The 18,148-nt window shown below is 46.6% G+C and overlaps 1 protein-coding gene across 5 annotated transcripts in view; it reads left to right on the top strand.

Moving 5' to 3' along the window:
- The first annotated feature begins 426 nt into the window (after positions 1-426).
- NIN (ninein) overlaps positions 427-18,148 on the top strand; it is a 101,387-nt gene continuing 83,665 nt past the window's right edge. For all 5 annotated transcript variants that reach the window (XM_083166210.1, XM_083166209.1, XM_083166213.1 and 2 more), the window contains exons 1-2: positions 427-666; positions 15,801-15,995. In XM_083166210.1, coding sequence (XP_083022336.1) covers positions 15,822-15,995 — 174 coding nt within the window. In that variant the 5' untranslated portion in view covers positions 427-666; positions 15,801-15,821. The remainder of the gene's footprint in view (positions 667-15,800; positions 15,996-18,148) is intronic.

Raw genomic sequence — 18,148 nt, 5'->3', positions numbered from 1 at the left:
CTGTTATTTCAGTGAGTATCCTGCAGAATAGTAGGGAGCTATGCTTATAAGGTCTCATTATTATGACCTTGATTATTCTAGGTTTTATTTGTCCTATGAAACAATAGAAATACGCAACAAGGGCCAATTGGGAGACCCCATAACTGTATAAAACAAACGCCATTCTACAATAGTGTGTATATATATATATATATATATATATATATATATATCACATCACCACCCCCCCCCCATATTGTCCAAATATCCTCTTACAGTAAATAACTCAGTAAACCTTATGGGTAGCAGGCTTAAGCTAGATACCCTCTGTGCCACTTATGGGTACCTGGCACGGCAGTGGCACCCTTGTCGTTATCACACAGCTGGTGTGGTGAGACACGACAAGAACCGTTAGCAGGACTGAAGGCTGCTGCTGTTACCGGTACTTGCCACCAGAGGGCGCGTCCGGGACACGGCCGCTGTGAGCATATGACGGATATAGGCGTCATCCCTCCTCCTCCTCCTCCTCCCACCACTACAGACCATTCAAACCTCCCAGTAAGAGATCAGTGAGGCCGGGGGAGCTGGGAGAAGAGACTCGGGGATCCGGCTTTTCCAGCAGCCATTGTACACCCAGCACCCCGGGACCCCCAGCATGAGACATCCCCAGACACTGTGACTATCGGGGTGAGTAACGGTCCTAGCATCCGGGGCAGGGAAGGAGGGGGCCTCCATGTCCACATCACAGGGAGCTGGGCACAGGCTTGGTGTCTGGTGGCGGGTACTGAACTTGTCACATGCACAATGGGGGGCATTCAGCTGCTGAAAGGCAAAGTGGTCATCACAGAATTGGTAATAGGGTAGTTTACTGCACTGGGCACTGAATGGGTTAAGGTGCGATGCACAAGGAGCGTCCCTGAATGGGTTAAAGGCTCAGGGGCGTCCCTGAATGGGTTAAAGGCTCAGGGGCGTCCCTGAATGGGTTAAATGCACACAGGACGGCACTGAATGGGTTAAATGCACACAGGACGGCACTGAATGGGTTAAATGCACACAGGACGGCACTGAATGGGTTAAATGCATAGGGGGTGGCACTGAAAGGGTTAAATGCAGAGGATGGTGCTGATTGGGTTAATTGCACAGACAATGCAAGTAAACTTGTTACAATGCCATCCCCTTGGCACTGAACTTGACACAGTGCCACCCTCTTGGTACTACATTGTAAATGCATGTTCGCTGTACCAGCTGAGTGATCACAGCGAGGGGGAGAGTCAGTGCCATGGGGGCTTCCTAGTGTCAGATACTGGCTTCCATTATTCCAGACTAATTATACTTTTAAACCAGTTTGATGCCTCTTGTCCACATAAGATGCCCCCCCCCCCCCTTGCCCATCCCCCCTAGCCCAGCCAATCCTTAGCACTACTGCCCAGTGCCACCACAGTCCCATTCTGTCATTGGTTTCCTATGTGATGACCATAATGCGGTGTCACATTAGCTGGTGAGGAATAATCACACCGTGACTTGTGCCATTAGTAAGTGGTACCCCGGGTGCAGCTATAATTGGGGAACCTTTATACCACAGTACTGGGGGCGGTGCAGGGCTATTGCTGCTGGTATAGATGGGTTAGAACTTGCATCATGGGTTTATCATGTGCTTGCTGACAGCACCCTGCCCGGGGAGAATCAGTCTTCCCCAGGAGGAGGTGTCTGCACAAGGTTTGGTTTGTGTGTCTGGTTGCCTAGGCTGTGCATGAAGTCTGTAGTGATGCTTGTGTGACAATAGCTCAGGTGCCCCAGCTGTCCTGTCAGTGTCTCAGGGGCCTAGAAAGTGGATTGAGGTTATCTTCTACCCTTTGTCACACCACCAAACTCCTGGTAGCGAGTGGATCCTTCTGTCGTTCTGAAATGTTTCTTTGTAGAACATAAGCTGTTTGTTATACGTTTAGTTATTTTCCGTTTATATTAGATGAAGGCTATAAGGAAATATTTCCCCACTGCGGCCCTGGTGGTCATAATAAAACGCTCTCTATGATACATAACCTGCAAATATTGACCCACTTACCTCCTCTGAGTGTACACATTGCTCTCAGTCATATACACACTACACGGAATTGTTCTGTTTCACATGGGATGCTATTTAGCACTTGTCTAGGTTGCCTATAGCAACCCAGAAGTTGCTATAGGCAACCTAGATAAGTGCTAAATAAATACTTCGGTACTCTTTACCTATCACGGCGTCCATCGCGGGTACATTTATGTCTGGCCGCGACGCGATGCCCGCGATTTCCCATTGAAACCCATGTTAAACATGGAAATCGCGTCGGTCGCGTCGCGGCCGGCCATAAATGTACCCGCGATGCCCGCGACGCGATGCACCCGATTTCCCATAGCAATCAATGTTAAATGGCCCGACCGACGCGATTTTACTGTTAAATGCCTCAATGGACCCGATGTGGCCATAGGAAACAATGTTAAATGGGCCACAGAGGCCAAATAGGCAACCTTGACTGGGAAATGGCCCCCCCAATTGTTACCGCCACCCCACGATCAACGTCAACCCGAAGCGTGGCGAGCGCAGCAGTACGCGTCCTCCGACCTTTTCATGCCCTACTATCCACGTCGGCGTGGAGTTGAGAATAGAATAGTGTGGCGAGCGCAGCGAGCCACCGAGCCCGAAGCGTGGCGAGCGGACGCGGATACCTTCACAGGTAAACGCGTCCCCTCGCGGGCTTCACAGGTGTCCGCGTCGCAACTGTGAAGGTATCCGCGTCCCCTCGCGGGGCTCGCTGCGCTCGCCACGCTTCGGGCTCGGTGGCTCGCTGCGCTCGCCACACTATTCTATTCTCAACTCCACGCCGACGTGGATAGTAGGGCATGAAAAGGTCGGAGGACGCGTACCGCCGACCCTCGCGGGCTCGCTGCGCTCGCCACGCTTCGGGTTGACGTTGATCGTGGGGTGGCGTAAACAATTGGGGTGGCCATTTCAGAGTTCAGGGTAAGTATTTAGGCTCTAAGGCCCATTTAACATTGTTTCCTATGCTAAAATCGGGTCCATTCAGCCATTTAACATGAAAATCGTGTCCATCGGGCCTTTTAACATTGATTCCTATGGCAAATCGTGGGCATCGCGTCGCGGCCATCGTGTGCACATTTATGGCCGGCCGCGACGCGACCGACGCGATGTCCATGTTTAACATGGTTTTCAATGGGAAATCGTGGACATCGCGTCGATTTACAAGATCGTGGGCGCCGTGCTAGGTAAAGAGTACCAATACTTCTTATTTATTTAGCACCTATCTATTCTCTTCTAGAAGGTGCTAAATAAATAATAAGTTGTTTCTGATTGGTTGCCTATAGCAACATCCCATTTGAAATCCCATTGAATCTTAGTAAATTCCCCTCTCTTAACCACAGCAATTACATTTTCATGTAGTTCTCCAGCTTCACTATATCCTGTCGAAGTGATCATCATGCAGACCTGGACATAATGATGACATGGTTTTCCTGTCGACAAACATTTTCTATCTAACAGTGATTCTATACTATTGTCAACATTTGTCCACTGTGTCGACATCCGAGTAAAAAAACGGTGAAAAACCCATGTCGACCGAAAGTCATGTTGACTGTTTCACCTGTACATTCTATATGTCGGTATTTTGACCTTGTCGGGATTTTGACCCTGTCGGGATTTCATACCGAATCTGTGTAATCCGCTGCATTTTGGGTGTGAGACTGCGGCTCGAACGTTCTGCCCTGTCCTCTTTATATGGGTGCTGCGGGCACCCAAAACAGTTGAATTGGCCCCATTGCACCCAAAAGTCTCTGGAAAGCTATTGGGGACACAGAAGGGGGTAAATGCTATTATTAAGCGCTATGGCGTCTGCTGGCACAATATAAATAAGTATTCATAATATTAGGCCTTATAAAGCAGCTAAATGGGCAAAACCATGTTGCAGTGCCGCTAGGTCTGATGTATTTATATTTGGGTGGGTTATATTTTTTCTGTGCAGGGTAAATACAGGCTGCACATCAAAGCCCCACCTGCACTGCTACGTGGTTTTGTCCAGTTGTGAGCTTTTTCATGCTTTGCTAACATCCGAATCAGGCCCAATGTGTCGTAAAAGTTGCAGTAGGCCGCACAGCGGGCAATAAATGAGTCCTCTGATGAGGGAAAGCCCTTTATGGACAATACGGCCGGAGGGACTTGTGTGTTCACGGTGTACAATGAAGGAATACTGGAAATGAGAGGTGTTTAATGTGGATCTGCCCTAATTCTTTACAGATTCGCTCTGACGCTCCTGTTGTTGCAATGAAAGGTTGTTGTTTATCTTTGGTTAACTTGTAGCGCACATTATACTGAGCTGTGTCAATGGAAGGGCTTAGCTGGCTTGCCTATAATTAAACAGTGTGCAATCCTATTAAGTACCGGTCCGCCTGCCTGAGTCTAGGTCTGAGTGCTGCGGGCTGGGTGTGTAATGTTTGTAGCAGGTAAATGCTTTTCTTACGGCTCACGAGCATTGCTCTGTTGCTAAGCGATACGATGCCTTGTTTTGTCCCTGTAGACAGCAGCTATGGCCCAGGTTGACAATGGAGTGTCCATGGTGCTGTCCTTGCTCTGGGGGCAGTGTGCTGGGACCTCCCAGCTGTGCTTGTGTGGCCTTGTTCCTGCTTTGACAATGTCTAAGTCGACCACCAATAGTCGGCACCTAAGAATGGACGACATACCATAGGTCAACAATGACAGAAAGTCAACAAAAGCTTAAGGTCGACATGAATATTGTCCTCGGGAGTTTAAAAAAAACCCTTTACTTTACTTTACTGTCCAAGTGGGGCATAGAGTGAGAGTATAAGGACATGTGGTACTTACACGTTATCCATGTCGACATAGACAAAAAAACACGTGAAAAACTCATGTCAACCTAAACCGTGTCGACTTTCTGTCAATGATGACCTAGGGTATGTGGACCATTCTTAGGTGTCGACAAAGTGACTGTCAACCTAGACTTTGTCTATCATCTATACCGGGGGTCGGGGAACCTTCGGCCCTCCAGCTGTTGTTGAACTACATATCCCAGCATGCCCTGCTACAGTTTTGCTATTTGGTCATGCTTAAACTGTTGCAGGGCATTCTGGGATGTGTAGTTCAACAACGGCCGGAGGGCCAAAGGTTCTATACCGTAACGTTCCGGCAGTAGCAGTAATACATACTTGCTGTTTAATGGTTTTCTCATGAAATCCGCCCCAGTGAATGTAACTGGTTTGGAAATGGACCGGTGTTCGGGACACATCTATTCGGCGCTGTTCCCACACCTCAGCGGTGGGTGTGGGTAAGAACAGGAAAATAAATGGTTAAATTATCTTTTTCACAGGTGCCCTATAGTCCCCAGCATGCTCATGGCTATTTTAATGCACGTGTCGACAGGAACAGCAATTTCCTATCCTTTTAATAAACCTTTCTAGTGTGTATGTATGGGCAATCAGGCTCAATAAAATCTTCCCTTAATTCATTCCGATTGCCTGTAGCTGCAGTGTGTACCCCATTTGAGACCACTAGTCCTACAGCGGGAGTGTTCAACATGTGGCCTTCCAGCTGCTCTAGAACACTACATATCCCAGCATCCCTTGCAGTGAATGTTGAGTACCCCTACCCTACAGTTATCACGTATCTTGTGCCTCATTCAAACTTGACCGCTAAGAGAATTTGTATTAGACTGTGAGGAGAAAGCCGCCGCCCAGAGGGTAAGAGAAAACGCCCCTTGCTAAATTGCGAGAGAATTGCGTATGGATCGCTAAGCGCAATCTTATCGCAATTCCCGCACCACTCTTGGTCGAACGCGTCTAGTTAGACGCCTAAAGAATTTCGAGAGCATCTACATCGGCAGTAATGAAAGTTAGACGCAAGTCTTAGATCAACGGGGGCGTTATCGAGTTACTAGGTTACAAGTTTTTCACGTTTTTTTTTATGGTCCCTATGTTGAGATTGTACACTTATTTGGTTACCATGTTGAACTATGTCCCCTCGCATGGCTCCATACACTATGATCATCTAACTGCCCACTTGGATGGCAAAGTGTGAACCAAATTAGTCTAAAGCAAAAAAGAAACCACTTGTGTCGACCTTCTGATTGTCAATTAGATTCCCGTCTAACGCTTGTGTCTACTTTTGTTACTAGACTCCTTAAATACAGTATATAGGAGTCCTTTATAATATACAACTTTTCTTAGTGTAAAATAAATGACATTAATTGGGGGGAGGGCTAAAAATATCCATGTCAACCCAAAGACAAAATGTAGACCGTTGCCGTCTGCTGACGGCGTTGGGCTATTTAAAGACCTTTGCACTGAGAAATAGACTAATCCTGATTATTTCTAAATATTCCAGTGTCTCCAAACGTAACGGCAGAAGTCGCGCTGCGTTCTTTATCCCGTATAACCCGAGCAAGGCGCGAGTGCTGCACAATATCGCCCGCAGAGCAGCCTCCTGATAATTGCTGTTTATTATCGCACGTCTTATTCATGACGACGCCGGTTACATGTGTCAGTCCCTACTTAGTAATTACGCCACGTCGATGACATTGGCTCATTAGAGCGGCATTGTGCTGCCTTCTCCGTTTTGTCTTCTCTATGCTTTAGGCATTTTACTATAAATATGTTGCATGTCTTAAATGTCATTTTATTGTTTAATGTGCAGTTTCCAGAATTCAGTTGTACGGTTATGTGCCTTTTATAACCCGCTCCGTAACGGGTAATGGGTGTCGGAAATAATGAATGTTTTGTGTATTTGGTTACCGCTTTAAAGATTTGGTGGATAATGTGTTTGTGATGCATTTTTCGTTATATATTTGTAAATTAAATGAAGAATGTAAATAAAGAGGAAAGCAGAGATTCAGGGGCCCCGATGTCAAAAAAATATTTGTTGATATTTCCCCTAAAACACCTGTTTTCAGGGGTTAGCCGCAAATAATTATCTGTGAATGTAGGTAGCATCCACGATACTAGGAACAGTTGTGGCCTATTGCCGGCAGAGGGTTCCCCTGTGATTGGGTGCCGGTTGGTTTGCAAGCCCTGATTGGCTTATAGGTGTGCCTAATTTAAACTTCTGCTGCCCTGTCACGATCAGAAGTAAGTCCCATTGGGCGACACATCACTGCTGTTGGTGTTCTGCAATTGCTGGGACCTTACTTTCAGTTCCAGCATTGACAGCCGGTTTAGACATCCTCTTAAGTGGGCAGTAGTAGTGTTCATTCTAGCACCCGCTATCTTTGAAAACCCATGCAGTTCCTCTGCCCTGCCTGGGGTGTCACTGTCTACTGTGGTGTTTCTAGCACAAGTCTGGTTTGCATATCAGTGCTGATATACAGACCACACTGTGCTAGAAGCACTACAGCAGACAGCGACACCCCAGGCAGGGAAGAGGAACTGCATGGGTTTTCAAAGATAGTGGGTGCTAGAATGAACACTATGAGTAGCATTCTAAATGATGGGTTTGGGGAATCCCAGCTTGGCGCTCGCCAAGAGTTCTCACAATGTGTAGACGGCAGAACCACTGGCACCAGATGTTGGCAACTGGTCCAATACGAGATACTTCTAAGATCTATTTGCTGCCGGGGAAATAATCTGCTGGTTGTTTAGCCTGAAAGAGATGTGAAAATAACTGTAATGATGTTTACTTTCCGGCTAATGCCTGATTAGTGTTTTGGCTTTTTGGGTTCTATTAAGCGCTTAGAACGCCGGCTAATTGCTGAGGATGGCGGCTTCCTAGAGCTGCGCAGGTTGCCACAATTGACTATAAATATGCAAATACTGGAGCTACTTATTTATTTATTTCATTCTTTTTTTTTTTTCCCAATCCACAATTCATATTCTTAAGGGTGTTTAAATATTCAAGAGAACGCAGTTAATTCGGCGCTATTAGCATTCATTCACAGCTGTTTATTTTGTTTGGGTATTGCTGCCAAGGGGGGTAAATCACTTATTATACAGTTCTTTGTTGGGAAAATGCTTTAGATAATTTAGCCTTAAACACAAGAGTTCATTTAGTACTTAGAGGCGGAATGGGCCTTACACATCCCTGGCAGTCTGCAGCTAATATGTCTGATGTTTGTGCTGTCTAGGCTAAAGTATACACCAGATATACAGCTAAAGCGTAAACACCCAGATAGACACCCGGTTTGGCAGCTGAAGCGTAAACACCCAGATAGACACTCGGTTTGGCAGCTAATGCATAAATACCCAGATAGACACCCGGTTGGGCAGCTGAAGCATGCACACCCGGTTCGGCAGCTGAAGCATAGACACCCAGATAGACACAAGTTTTTGCTGCTGAACTGGGTTTCTATCTAGGTGTTTATGCTTTAACTGGGAACCGGGTGCTTATCTGGGTGTTTATGCATTGGCCGTCTGTCTAGGTGTTTATGCATTGGCCATTTGTCTGGGTCTTTACGCATTGGCCGTCTGTCTGGGTCTTTACGCATTGGCCGTCTGTCTGGGTCTTTACGCATTGGCCGTCTGTCTGGGTCTTTACGCATTGGCCGTCTGTCTGGGTCTTTACGCATTGGCCGTCTGTCTGGGTCTTTACGCATTGGCCGTCTGTCTGGGTCTTTATGCATTGTTCATCTATCTGGGTCTTTATGCATTTGCCATCTTCTGTCTGGGTATTTATGCATTGGCCATCTTCTGTCTGGGTCTTTATGCATTGGCCATCTTCTGTCTGGGTCTTTATGCATTGGCCATCTTCTGTCTGGGTATTTATGCATTGGCCGTCTTCTGTCTGGGTCTTTATGCATTGGCCGTCTTCTGTCTGGGTCTTTATGCATTGGCCGTCTTCTGTCTGGGTCTTTATGCATTGGCCGTCTTCTGTCTGGGTCTTTATGCATTGGCCGTCTTCTGTCTGGGTATTTATGCATTGGCCATCTTCTGTCTGGGTCTTTATGCATTGGCCGTCTTCTGTCTGGGTATTTATGCATTGGCCGTCTTCTGTCTGGGTATTTATGCATTGGCCGTCTTCTGTCTGGGTATTTATGCATTGGCCGTCTTCTGTCTGGGTATTTATGCATTGGCCGTCTTCTGTCTGGGTATTTATGCATTGGCCGTCTTCTGTCTGGGTCTTTATGCATTGGCCGTCTTCTGTCTGGGTCTTTATGCATTGGCCATCTTCTGTCTGGGTCTTTATGCATTGGCCATCTTCTGTCTGGGTATTTATGCATTGGCCGTCTTCTGTCTGGGTATTTATGAATTGGCCGTCTTCTGTCTGGGTCTTTATGCATTGGCCGTCTTCTGTCTGGGTATTTATGCATTGGCCGTCTTCTGTCTGGGTATTTATGCATTGGCTGTCTTCTGTCTGGGTATTTATGCATTGGCCGTCTTCTGTCTGGGTATTTATGCATTGGCCGTCTTCTGTCTGGGTATTTATGCATTGGCCGTCTTCTGTCTGGGTCTTTATGCATTGGCCGTCTTCTGTCTGGGTCTTTATGCATTGGCCATCTTCTGTCTGGGTCTTTATGCATTGGCCATCTTCTGTCTGGGTATTTATGCATTGGCCGTCTTCTGTCTGGGTATTTATGAATTGGCCGTCTTCTGTCTGGGTCTTTATGCATTGGCCGTCTTCTGTCTGGGTATTTATGCATTGGCCGTCTTCTGTCTGGGTATTTATGCATTGGCTGTCTTCTGTCTGGGTATTTATGCATTGGCCGTCTTCTGTCTGGGTATTTATGCATTGGCCGTCTTCTGTCTGGGTATTTATGCATTGGCCGTCTTCTGTCTGGGTATTTATGCATTGGCCGTCTTTTGTCTGGGTATTTATGCATTGGCCGTCTTCTGTCTGGGTCTTTATGCATTGGCCATCTTCTGTCTGGGTATTTATGCATTGGCCGTCTTCTGTCTGGGTGTTAAAAAAAAAAAAAAAAAAAAAAATAAAAAAAAAAATAACTTTCATGTTCTGATCCCATGTTGATGCTTCTCTATAGCGGTCTACGTACTTGGAGAGAGTTAAAGTGTATGGCGAAAAGGTAACTCCTAACTGCCATGTTATATTCTGGTTTGAAAAGTGAAAATTGACAGCTAATTGGCTGAACATTTATCACTCTTTATCACTCTTGCGTTTATCTCTTTTTAAGGCTGAATACATCTGGCCCACAGCCTGTAATGTGACAGTTAGAGGCTGTTGGCTGCTACCTTATCTTCCTCCACTTTATCTCTCTCCAAGGCTTAGTACATAGACCCCTTATTAAGTTCACATATTATAATATTTTGATTGGTCCAAGTCATGGTCATGCTTTGTGTGCCCACACACTGCGAGATGTGTACTAGGTGTGATTTGAGCTATACAATGTGTGCTATGCCATAGACTACACTACAATACACTGTGCGATTCTGACTACACTACAATAGCAGGCGATACAGTACAGATATAATACCTTCATGTGTCATGTTATTATTTTATTGGGATAGTACTTACAGGGGTGGAGAATGGTCCATAGCTAAAACCAAATCTTTGCAGCTTTTTTTAGTGACCTAATTACGTCTCTCGTTGGCAGTAGCCACCCAAAATCAGCCGATGGGAACCGCAGCCCCCCTTTTTTTAATTTCTTCATTCATATTCTGGTCATGTCAGTCATGTCAGTCATAGCAGAACCTTCCTGTCTGTAATCTCGGCAAATGCCACTTATGCAAAGGAATTGCCATCTACATAAATGTGTGCTGCCCTGGGGCTTGTTTGTATTGGCAGCTGAAGCGGTTGCCTGCCGCACACTGCTAATTTATCTGGAACGTGAGCACAAAATTGACCGATATATGCACAGTACAGAGGCCTTAGGGGGCTGTAGACCCCCACGCGACAAGAGCCGAATGCTCAGCGGGATGGAAAACGGCACCTATTTATTCACCATACTGTCTGTATTTGCCACTTGTAATAGAAGCTTAATGTCGCTACTACCGGGTAAATGCTCAGCGGTTCTAATATTGGGGCAGATGAATTAAGCCTTAAAAAGAGATAAACACGAGGGTGATAGTGATAACCATTCAGCCCCCAACTGTCATTTTTCGGTACTTGTGTAGTTTTGCGGCAGCTTATGCTACGTTTGAAGCTACGTTATTAGCGTAGCCCAACGGCTGCCTTACTTGTGTAGTTTCACGGCAGCAGCCTAAGCTACGTTATCAGCATAGCCCAACGTAGTGACTCAGCGGCAACCCTGCGTAGTCAGCGTAGTGTCCCCGTGAGGCAGCGACTCACCGTACTGTTGCTGGGAACTGCATCTCTGTTCCCGGTGTCCCTGGCAAGCCTAGTGAGCGCCTCTCACACAGCGCCGGTGCCCGCATGATCCCCTCTCTGGCAGAGAGGGGATCATGCAGACGCTGCGGAGAGGCGCTCCATCTGTCTGAGACGCATGTAAAATTATCCGCGGGGCTTGGCGCGCTCGCCACACTTTATAAAATCAACTCCACACCGACGTGCATAGTGGGGGTATCAAAAGGTCAGGAGGACGCGTTACGCGTCCGCTCGCCACGCTTCGGGCTGCCGTGGATAGTGGGGGTTTTTCAGGAACACATTCACACTGCCATATCATAGATCTGAGACAGTAATGACAACATGTGTTAACTGGTAACTGGATTTTAGTAGATAATAATAATAATAATAAGAATAATAAGAAAGAAACTGTACTGACAGGCTGGCTCTGACAGGGACGCTGGCTACGTTAAGTGGCCGTGGGAACACTAAGCAAAGCTGATTCTGACAGGGACGCTTGTGGAAACACTATGCTACTTTTAACTACGCTGGCCGCGGGAACACTACGCTAGCCTCGGGAACACTACGCTAACTACGCTGGCCTCGGGAACACTACGCTAACTACGCTGGCCGCGGGAACACTACGCTCATTCTGACATGGATGCTACGCTGTCTGCATAACTGCCCCTGTGACACTACACAAGTACCCATTTTTCAAACACAACCTATGATGCACCAGTTAAGAGCTGATTGGCTGGACACGGACCATGTCTAGGTTCACATGCGCAAAGTCGACATTTTTAAAAGGTTGACACATCAAAGAGGCCAACATGAATTTTGGGGGATTTTTTTCCATACACGTGTACTCCAACTGGGAAAGATGTGCTTAGCGCAACGTGGCTCCTGTCCTGAAGCGTTTCAAGGGACGCGGTGCACTAATTGGGGGTCCGCGGCCTCAGATGTCAACAGTTATGCAAAAAAAATAAAAAAACTCCATGTCATGTTCTCTGTTTTGCCGACCTTTTGTCAATGTCAACCTTTTGCCTGTCGACCTAGGCATTGTCTGTCAGCTACACCATGCCCCACAGTCTTCTTGGGCATCCAACTCCCATTGCATTGCATTGCATTTAAGACGTATTTTCAGCTAAAAAAAAAAAAGATGCCGACATTAGCAGAAACACTGTCATTACCCGTCACCTTCTCTCGGATGGTCAGAAACGCCGTCATTACCAGTCACCTCCTGTCAGGTGGGCAGAAACGCCGTCCTTACCTGTTGCCTCTTGTTGGTTGTGCATGAACGCCGTCCTTACCTGTTACCTCTTGTCGGTTGTGCATGAACGCCGTCCTTACCTGTTGCCTCTTGTCGGTTGTGCATGAACGCCGTCCTTACCTGTTACCTCCTGTTGGGTGGGCAGAAACGCCGTCCTTACCTGTTACCTCCAGTTGGGTGGGCAGAAACGCCGTCCTTACCTGTTACCTCTTGTCGGTTGTGCATGAACGCCGTCCTTACCTGTTACCTCCTGTTGGGTGGGTAGAAACACCGTAATTTCCTGTTACCTTCTCTCGGGTGGGCAGAAGCGCCGTCCTTACCCGTTACCTCCTGTCGGGTGGGCAGCAACTCTGTCCTTACCTGTTACCTCCTGTTGGATGTGCAGGAATGGCATCATTACCCATTACCTCCTGTTGGGTGGGCAGAAACACCGTCATTACCCATCACCTTCTGTCGGGTGGGCAGAAACACAGTAATTTCCTGTTACCTTCTCTCCGGTGGGCAGGAGCGCTGTCATTACCCGTTACCGTCTCTCGGTTGGGCAGAAGCGCCGTCATTACCCGTTACCGTCTCTCGGGTGGGCAGAAGCGCCGTCATTACCCGTTACCGTCTCTCGGGTGGGAAAAAACGCTGCGTTATTCAGTTTTCTGTATCCTGATATTGCGTGACCCGGATTGTGGCTTGGTTGATGTTTATCATATTAGCAGAAAAAACTGTAAAATCTATTATCAGTCATAGAAGAAAAACAAACAATTTATTTTTTCCTTTCTGGTCACAATAACAGAAGACAAAGACGCGACTATTTCCGTGCTATGACTTAATCATGGTTGCTAATTACGCAGCGCTCATTGGCAGCCATTCAACCTTCGCTCGCAGACAGCCGGGGAGTAAAGGGTAATGCAATCACACGGGTTGGGGAAAACCTCTTTTGATTTTTTTCAAATAGAGTTGATTAAATTAACCCCCTAGTGCACCTGCCAGACCTTCGCCGTAATCCTTTATATCCCCCCTCCTCCTTAAGAAGCCAAAATAATGGAACCAACCCTGCTGCAAAACATTGAATAGGTCTATGCGTAAAATAGCTTTGTATTGGCCCATACCGCAGAGATAAATCTATATAATGCATAAATGTAATTTTTTTTTTTTTTTTATGGGAAGGTATTCAATCCCGGACAATTTTATTCGCCAGGTGAACAATCTGCGCTTTTAGTCCCAATTCAATCCTAGTAGAAAAATAGACCTAGGTAGAAAAATCCAGCACCTGCGAAAACCACGTAAATCTGTAAAATGTCTCCAAGTCCATGTGTTTTTGGTCAATTTGACGCCATTTTCGCCTGTTTTTGTGGCCGTTTTCACACCCTCCAAAAAAGTGAAATGGCATGGGCGAAAATGTACCTGAAAATGCCCGCGATTGAATACCGATAGGCCGTTTTTTTCACCTGGCAAAAAATTCTGCCGGAATTGAATACCACTTGTACCTGGGGTAGCCAACTCCAGTCCTCGAGAGCTACCAACAGTTAATGTTTTCCAGATCTCCTCACAGAATCACAAGTGAAGTAATTAGCTCCACCTGTGGATCTCTTAAAATGTGTCAGTGAGTAATGAGTGCACCTGTGCAGCAGCTAGGTTGTCTGGAGAATGTGAACTGTTGGTAGCTCTCGAGGACCGGGGTTGGCTACCACTGCCTTATACCATCTTAATCTCCAGACATTGGGTGTCCTCCTGTGTACATTGGGATTGCTTGGGGGTATATTTATATGTTACATACTCAGAAAGCTCGCTAGAAGGGTATTTATCATGGATAAAATAGAGATTGGATGAGGGAACCGATAACTGGGTAAATTGGAGTAACTGCGGGCTCTGCACCTCCTGGCGAGCTGTAGCCATGACAGCGGCGGGTGTATTATAATATATTGGTGTTTCTTTCTCTCCGCTACCCACTTAATATCCGGCCTCACATCGCAGCATTGTGTTGTCAGACTGAGAACAAATGATCGGGTGGCGATGGCCTAATTTACTGCGGCTGCAGACTGGTGCTCTATCTCTGTGATACATTGTGGTGGGGTGGTGGCAGCTGGGGGGTGGGGGTGCGGGGAAACCATCCATAAACCACCCATAAACCACCTTCTCCCTCAAGTTAGTCACGGTCCTGTTGGGATAGAAAGGATACCCAATACTCTAATAACAGCCCCAATTAATTGATCATCTCTTACAGTAATTGCTGGAATGTTACTGGTGTGATTTGAACATTGTTATACGCGTAATAAAACACTGACGCCTGAGTGGAGGTGCGCCACGTCCCAGTGCATTCCCTCCGCTTCCAGTCAGGGTCCTCACGCTGTCCGGGAAGATGAGCATCTGTCTTACTATTTGGGTTCTCCCGATCACTGGGTTGCGGGTTATGCAGGCCTGGATGACGCCACTGAACAATATCGTTCATGTATATGCACTTTATCATTCATCGGGAAAACATTGGCGATATCGTTTAAACACTATAGTCTAGTGTGTATGTGGCTAAGGTAAATATGCTGCATAATACTTACAGCAGTGTTTTGATGTGATATTTATGTGTAAACTATCCGGTCACCAGGAACCAGAATTGGTCTGCCGTAGGAATATCCGTGGTAAAATATGGAGATGTATCAAGAAGTGAAACGAGGGAACCAGTCATAGCAACCAATCAGCTTCTATTGTTCATTCTAGCACCCTGCATCTGTGGTTCTAGCACAGTGTGGGTTTGTATTTCAGCACTGATATACAGACCAGACCTGTGCTAGAAGCTCCGTAGCAGAAAGCGACACCCCAGGCAGGGAAGAGGAACTGCATGGGTTTTGGAAGATGCAGGGTGTTAAAATGATCACTACCTATCATTTTATGGAATGCAGTTAATAAATGCTACCTCAAAGCTGATTGGTTGCTATGACACTTTTCACTGACTGATACATGAATCTCTAAAAACGACACACTACGTACCTACAAAGGTTTGTGGTATTGTAAATCGGGGATGAGCGAGTGATAAACAACCAACCAATCAGCTCCTGCCTGACATTTTTAAAACACAGTCCGCGACATAGCAGGTAGGAGCTGATTGGCTGGCTGTTTATCACACTCCATTTTATCACTTTTGAAGCTTAGTGCATCTGGCCCATAGTGTTAATAACAGAGACAGAGACTGGAATAAATAAATAAATCCTTTTCAATGCAGCAATGTATATATGGATAATGCTGTTGTACTTTTTTTTATGAGGCGCCACAGTGTTCTGCAGCGCCGACCAAGCAGGGAAATGTTCTATATGATTAACATGCTGCCTCATTGTTGTGTTCCAGGACAGACCTGGCGGCTATGGGATGGAGCAGGACCAGTATGAAGCTCGCCTTAAGGAACTGTTTGATAGCTTCGACGCCACGGGCACCGGCTCGCTGGGACAGGAAGAGCTGACGGACCTCTGTCACATGCTACAGCTGGAGGAAGTTGCCCCGTCTCTACAGCAGGCCCTTCTGCAGGACAACCCGCTCGGCAGAGTAAGGAGCCCGCTCACGTAACACTAATGGGTAGTGACAGGAGTGGGGGCTGTGAGGAAGGGCAGGCAGCATGTCAGCCTTGCAGGAATGTATTATAGGGAGATTAATGCCCATTATTTCACCACAACAATCAAGTGATCGGTCAAGTGGGAACTATCCCTGGTGATCTGACTGCAAATAACTCTCACGCTGTTTATTGTGTATCATCTGCGTAACGTTCATGTTACTCTTTGTGAACGCTGCAATACTGTCCACTCAATATATTTAGTCACCGACCTTGAATCTATAAATATATTTCCTTATTACTAGTAGTATATGTGTCTGATAACTGGCAGTGACAGCAGGAAACCACAGACTGAGAGTTATATAGTGGGAAGAGCAGGGACCCCTGCAGCACAGAGTATATCAGGAGATGGGGGATGTGCCAGTAAGGACAAGGCTGCATGTGACAGGTGCAGTGACATGATGTGAGGAGGGGAATGGACACAGCAGGTAGATTGTAAGCTTGCGAGCAGGGCCCTCCTACATTTTGACTGTCTGTAAATACCCTGTTTTGTTGTATCACTGTCCCCTTTGTAAAGCGCAACGGAATATGCTGCGCTATATAAGAAACTGTTGATAAATAATAAATAAATAAACCAGACTGATAGTTATATAGTGGGAGGAGCAGGGTCCCAGCAGCACAGAGTATGTCAGGATGTGTCAGTGAGGACAGGGCTGCATGTGACAGGGGCAGTAACATGATGTGAGGAGGGGCAATAGACGTAGCAGGAAGCCACAGGCTTATATAGTGTGAGGAGCAGGGTCCCCCCAGCAGCACAGAGTATATCAGGAGATAAGGGATGTTAGTGAGGACAGGGCTGCGTGTGATATGATGTGAGGAGGAGAATGGAGACAGCGGGAAGTAACAGACTGAGAGTTATATTGTAGGAGAAGCAGGATCTCCAGCAGCACAGAATATAGTCTTGTGAGGTTCCTACTAAACTGATACAGATAAATTTAAGGGACAAAAGTAATCACTTCTGAGTTCTTCGGCCGTGCCGGATGGCGGACAAACTCTAATTTTTTTTTTTAAAGAGGCAATCCTTTACAAAGCAAAACTATGGCATGTAAATGATTTGCTACTTTACAGAAGCCTTCAGGGTTTGGGCGCCATCCCGCATGGCCAACCATATTGGAGGTGATTACTTTTGGCCGCAAGTATCGAACCTTTCATTATCCAAGTCTCTAAGAACGCTGGAAGCGGAGCAAATGCACTGGGAAGTGCCGCTTCTCCTATAGAACTACTATACGTCTTACTATGGGCCTGGCATATGTGGGCCACATGTAAAAGCAGCAAGTATTTAACCTGCATGCAAAAACAAATAAAAAAAAAAGTTTTGCACCCCTTCCATTGGAAGGGAGCACATTCTAAAACAGTGCCCGCAATAAATACATGTACCACTAAAATAGTGCATTTTTTTGTGTATGTATTATAAGTCTCCAACAGGCTGTATTGTAGAGGATTGGTGATGCTCCCTTCTTCGTGTGTGTGTGTGTTCCGGCCACACGTTCTAAGTGCGCCTCGGAGATTTATCCATTGCTGTTATGTTAGAGGTCACCTGAGCCGGTGCATCCATCCTACATAGGTCCCCAGAGAGGGTCAGCTACAGCTACTGTCAGTCCTAAATGAATAGGGGTAGATATACCGTTAGATTGCCATTGACATGAGTAAGTTCCACATCGGGATCCGTGATTTATTAATAGAAATATGAGAGACGGGGGCAGCACCCCGCTGATGGCAACAGCAATAATCCATTGCTATGTCATGTTACAGCTGCCGTACCTCTGATACAGTGTTGCCCTCTGTAACCCCCCCATCCCCCCCCCCCCCCCCACTCACACACACAGACTCCCACCCCCTTCCCACTGTCCTCATTTTGTCATCTTCTGTGCTAATACATATTCATGAGCTGTCTTGACAAATGCTTGCGTTATCCATGCGGCTGAGTGACATGTCTGTAAAAACAAAGAAATAAGGTTGCAGACTACGACGCTGGAAGGCGGAACGCTAGGCCGCTTGTAGTGTAGCTACATCAAGCAAAAATAAAGTGCTGCTGTTTCTTTAAATTTCCTTAAACATCCCCCCCCCCCAAACCTATCATCGCTTTCAT

The sequence above is a fragment of the Crinia signifera genome, chromosome 12 (genome assembly GCF_055691185.1).
Source record: "Crinia signifera chromosome 12, ASM5569118v1, whole genome shotgun sequence".
Classification (NCBI taxonomy): domain Eukaryota; kingdom Metazoa; phylum Chordata; class Amphibia; order Anura; family Myobatrachidae; genus Crinia; species Crinia signifera.
The sequence above is the reverse complement of the archived record's forward strand: the minus strand, read 5'-3'. Positions and strand labels throughout refer to the sequence as shown.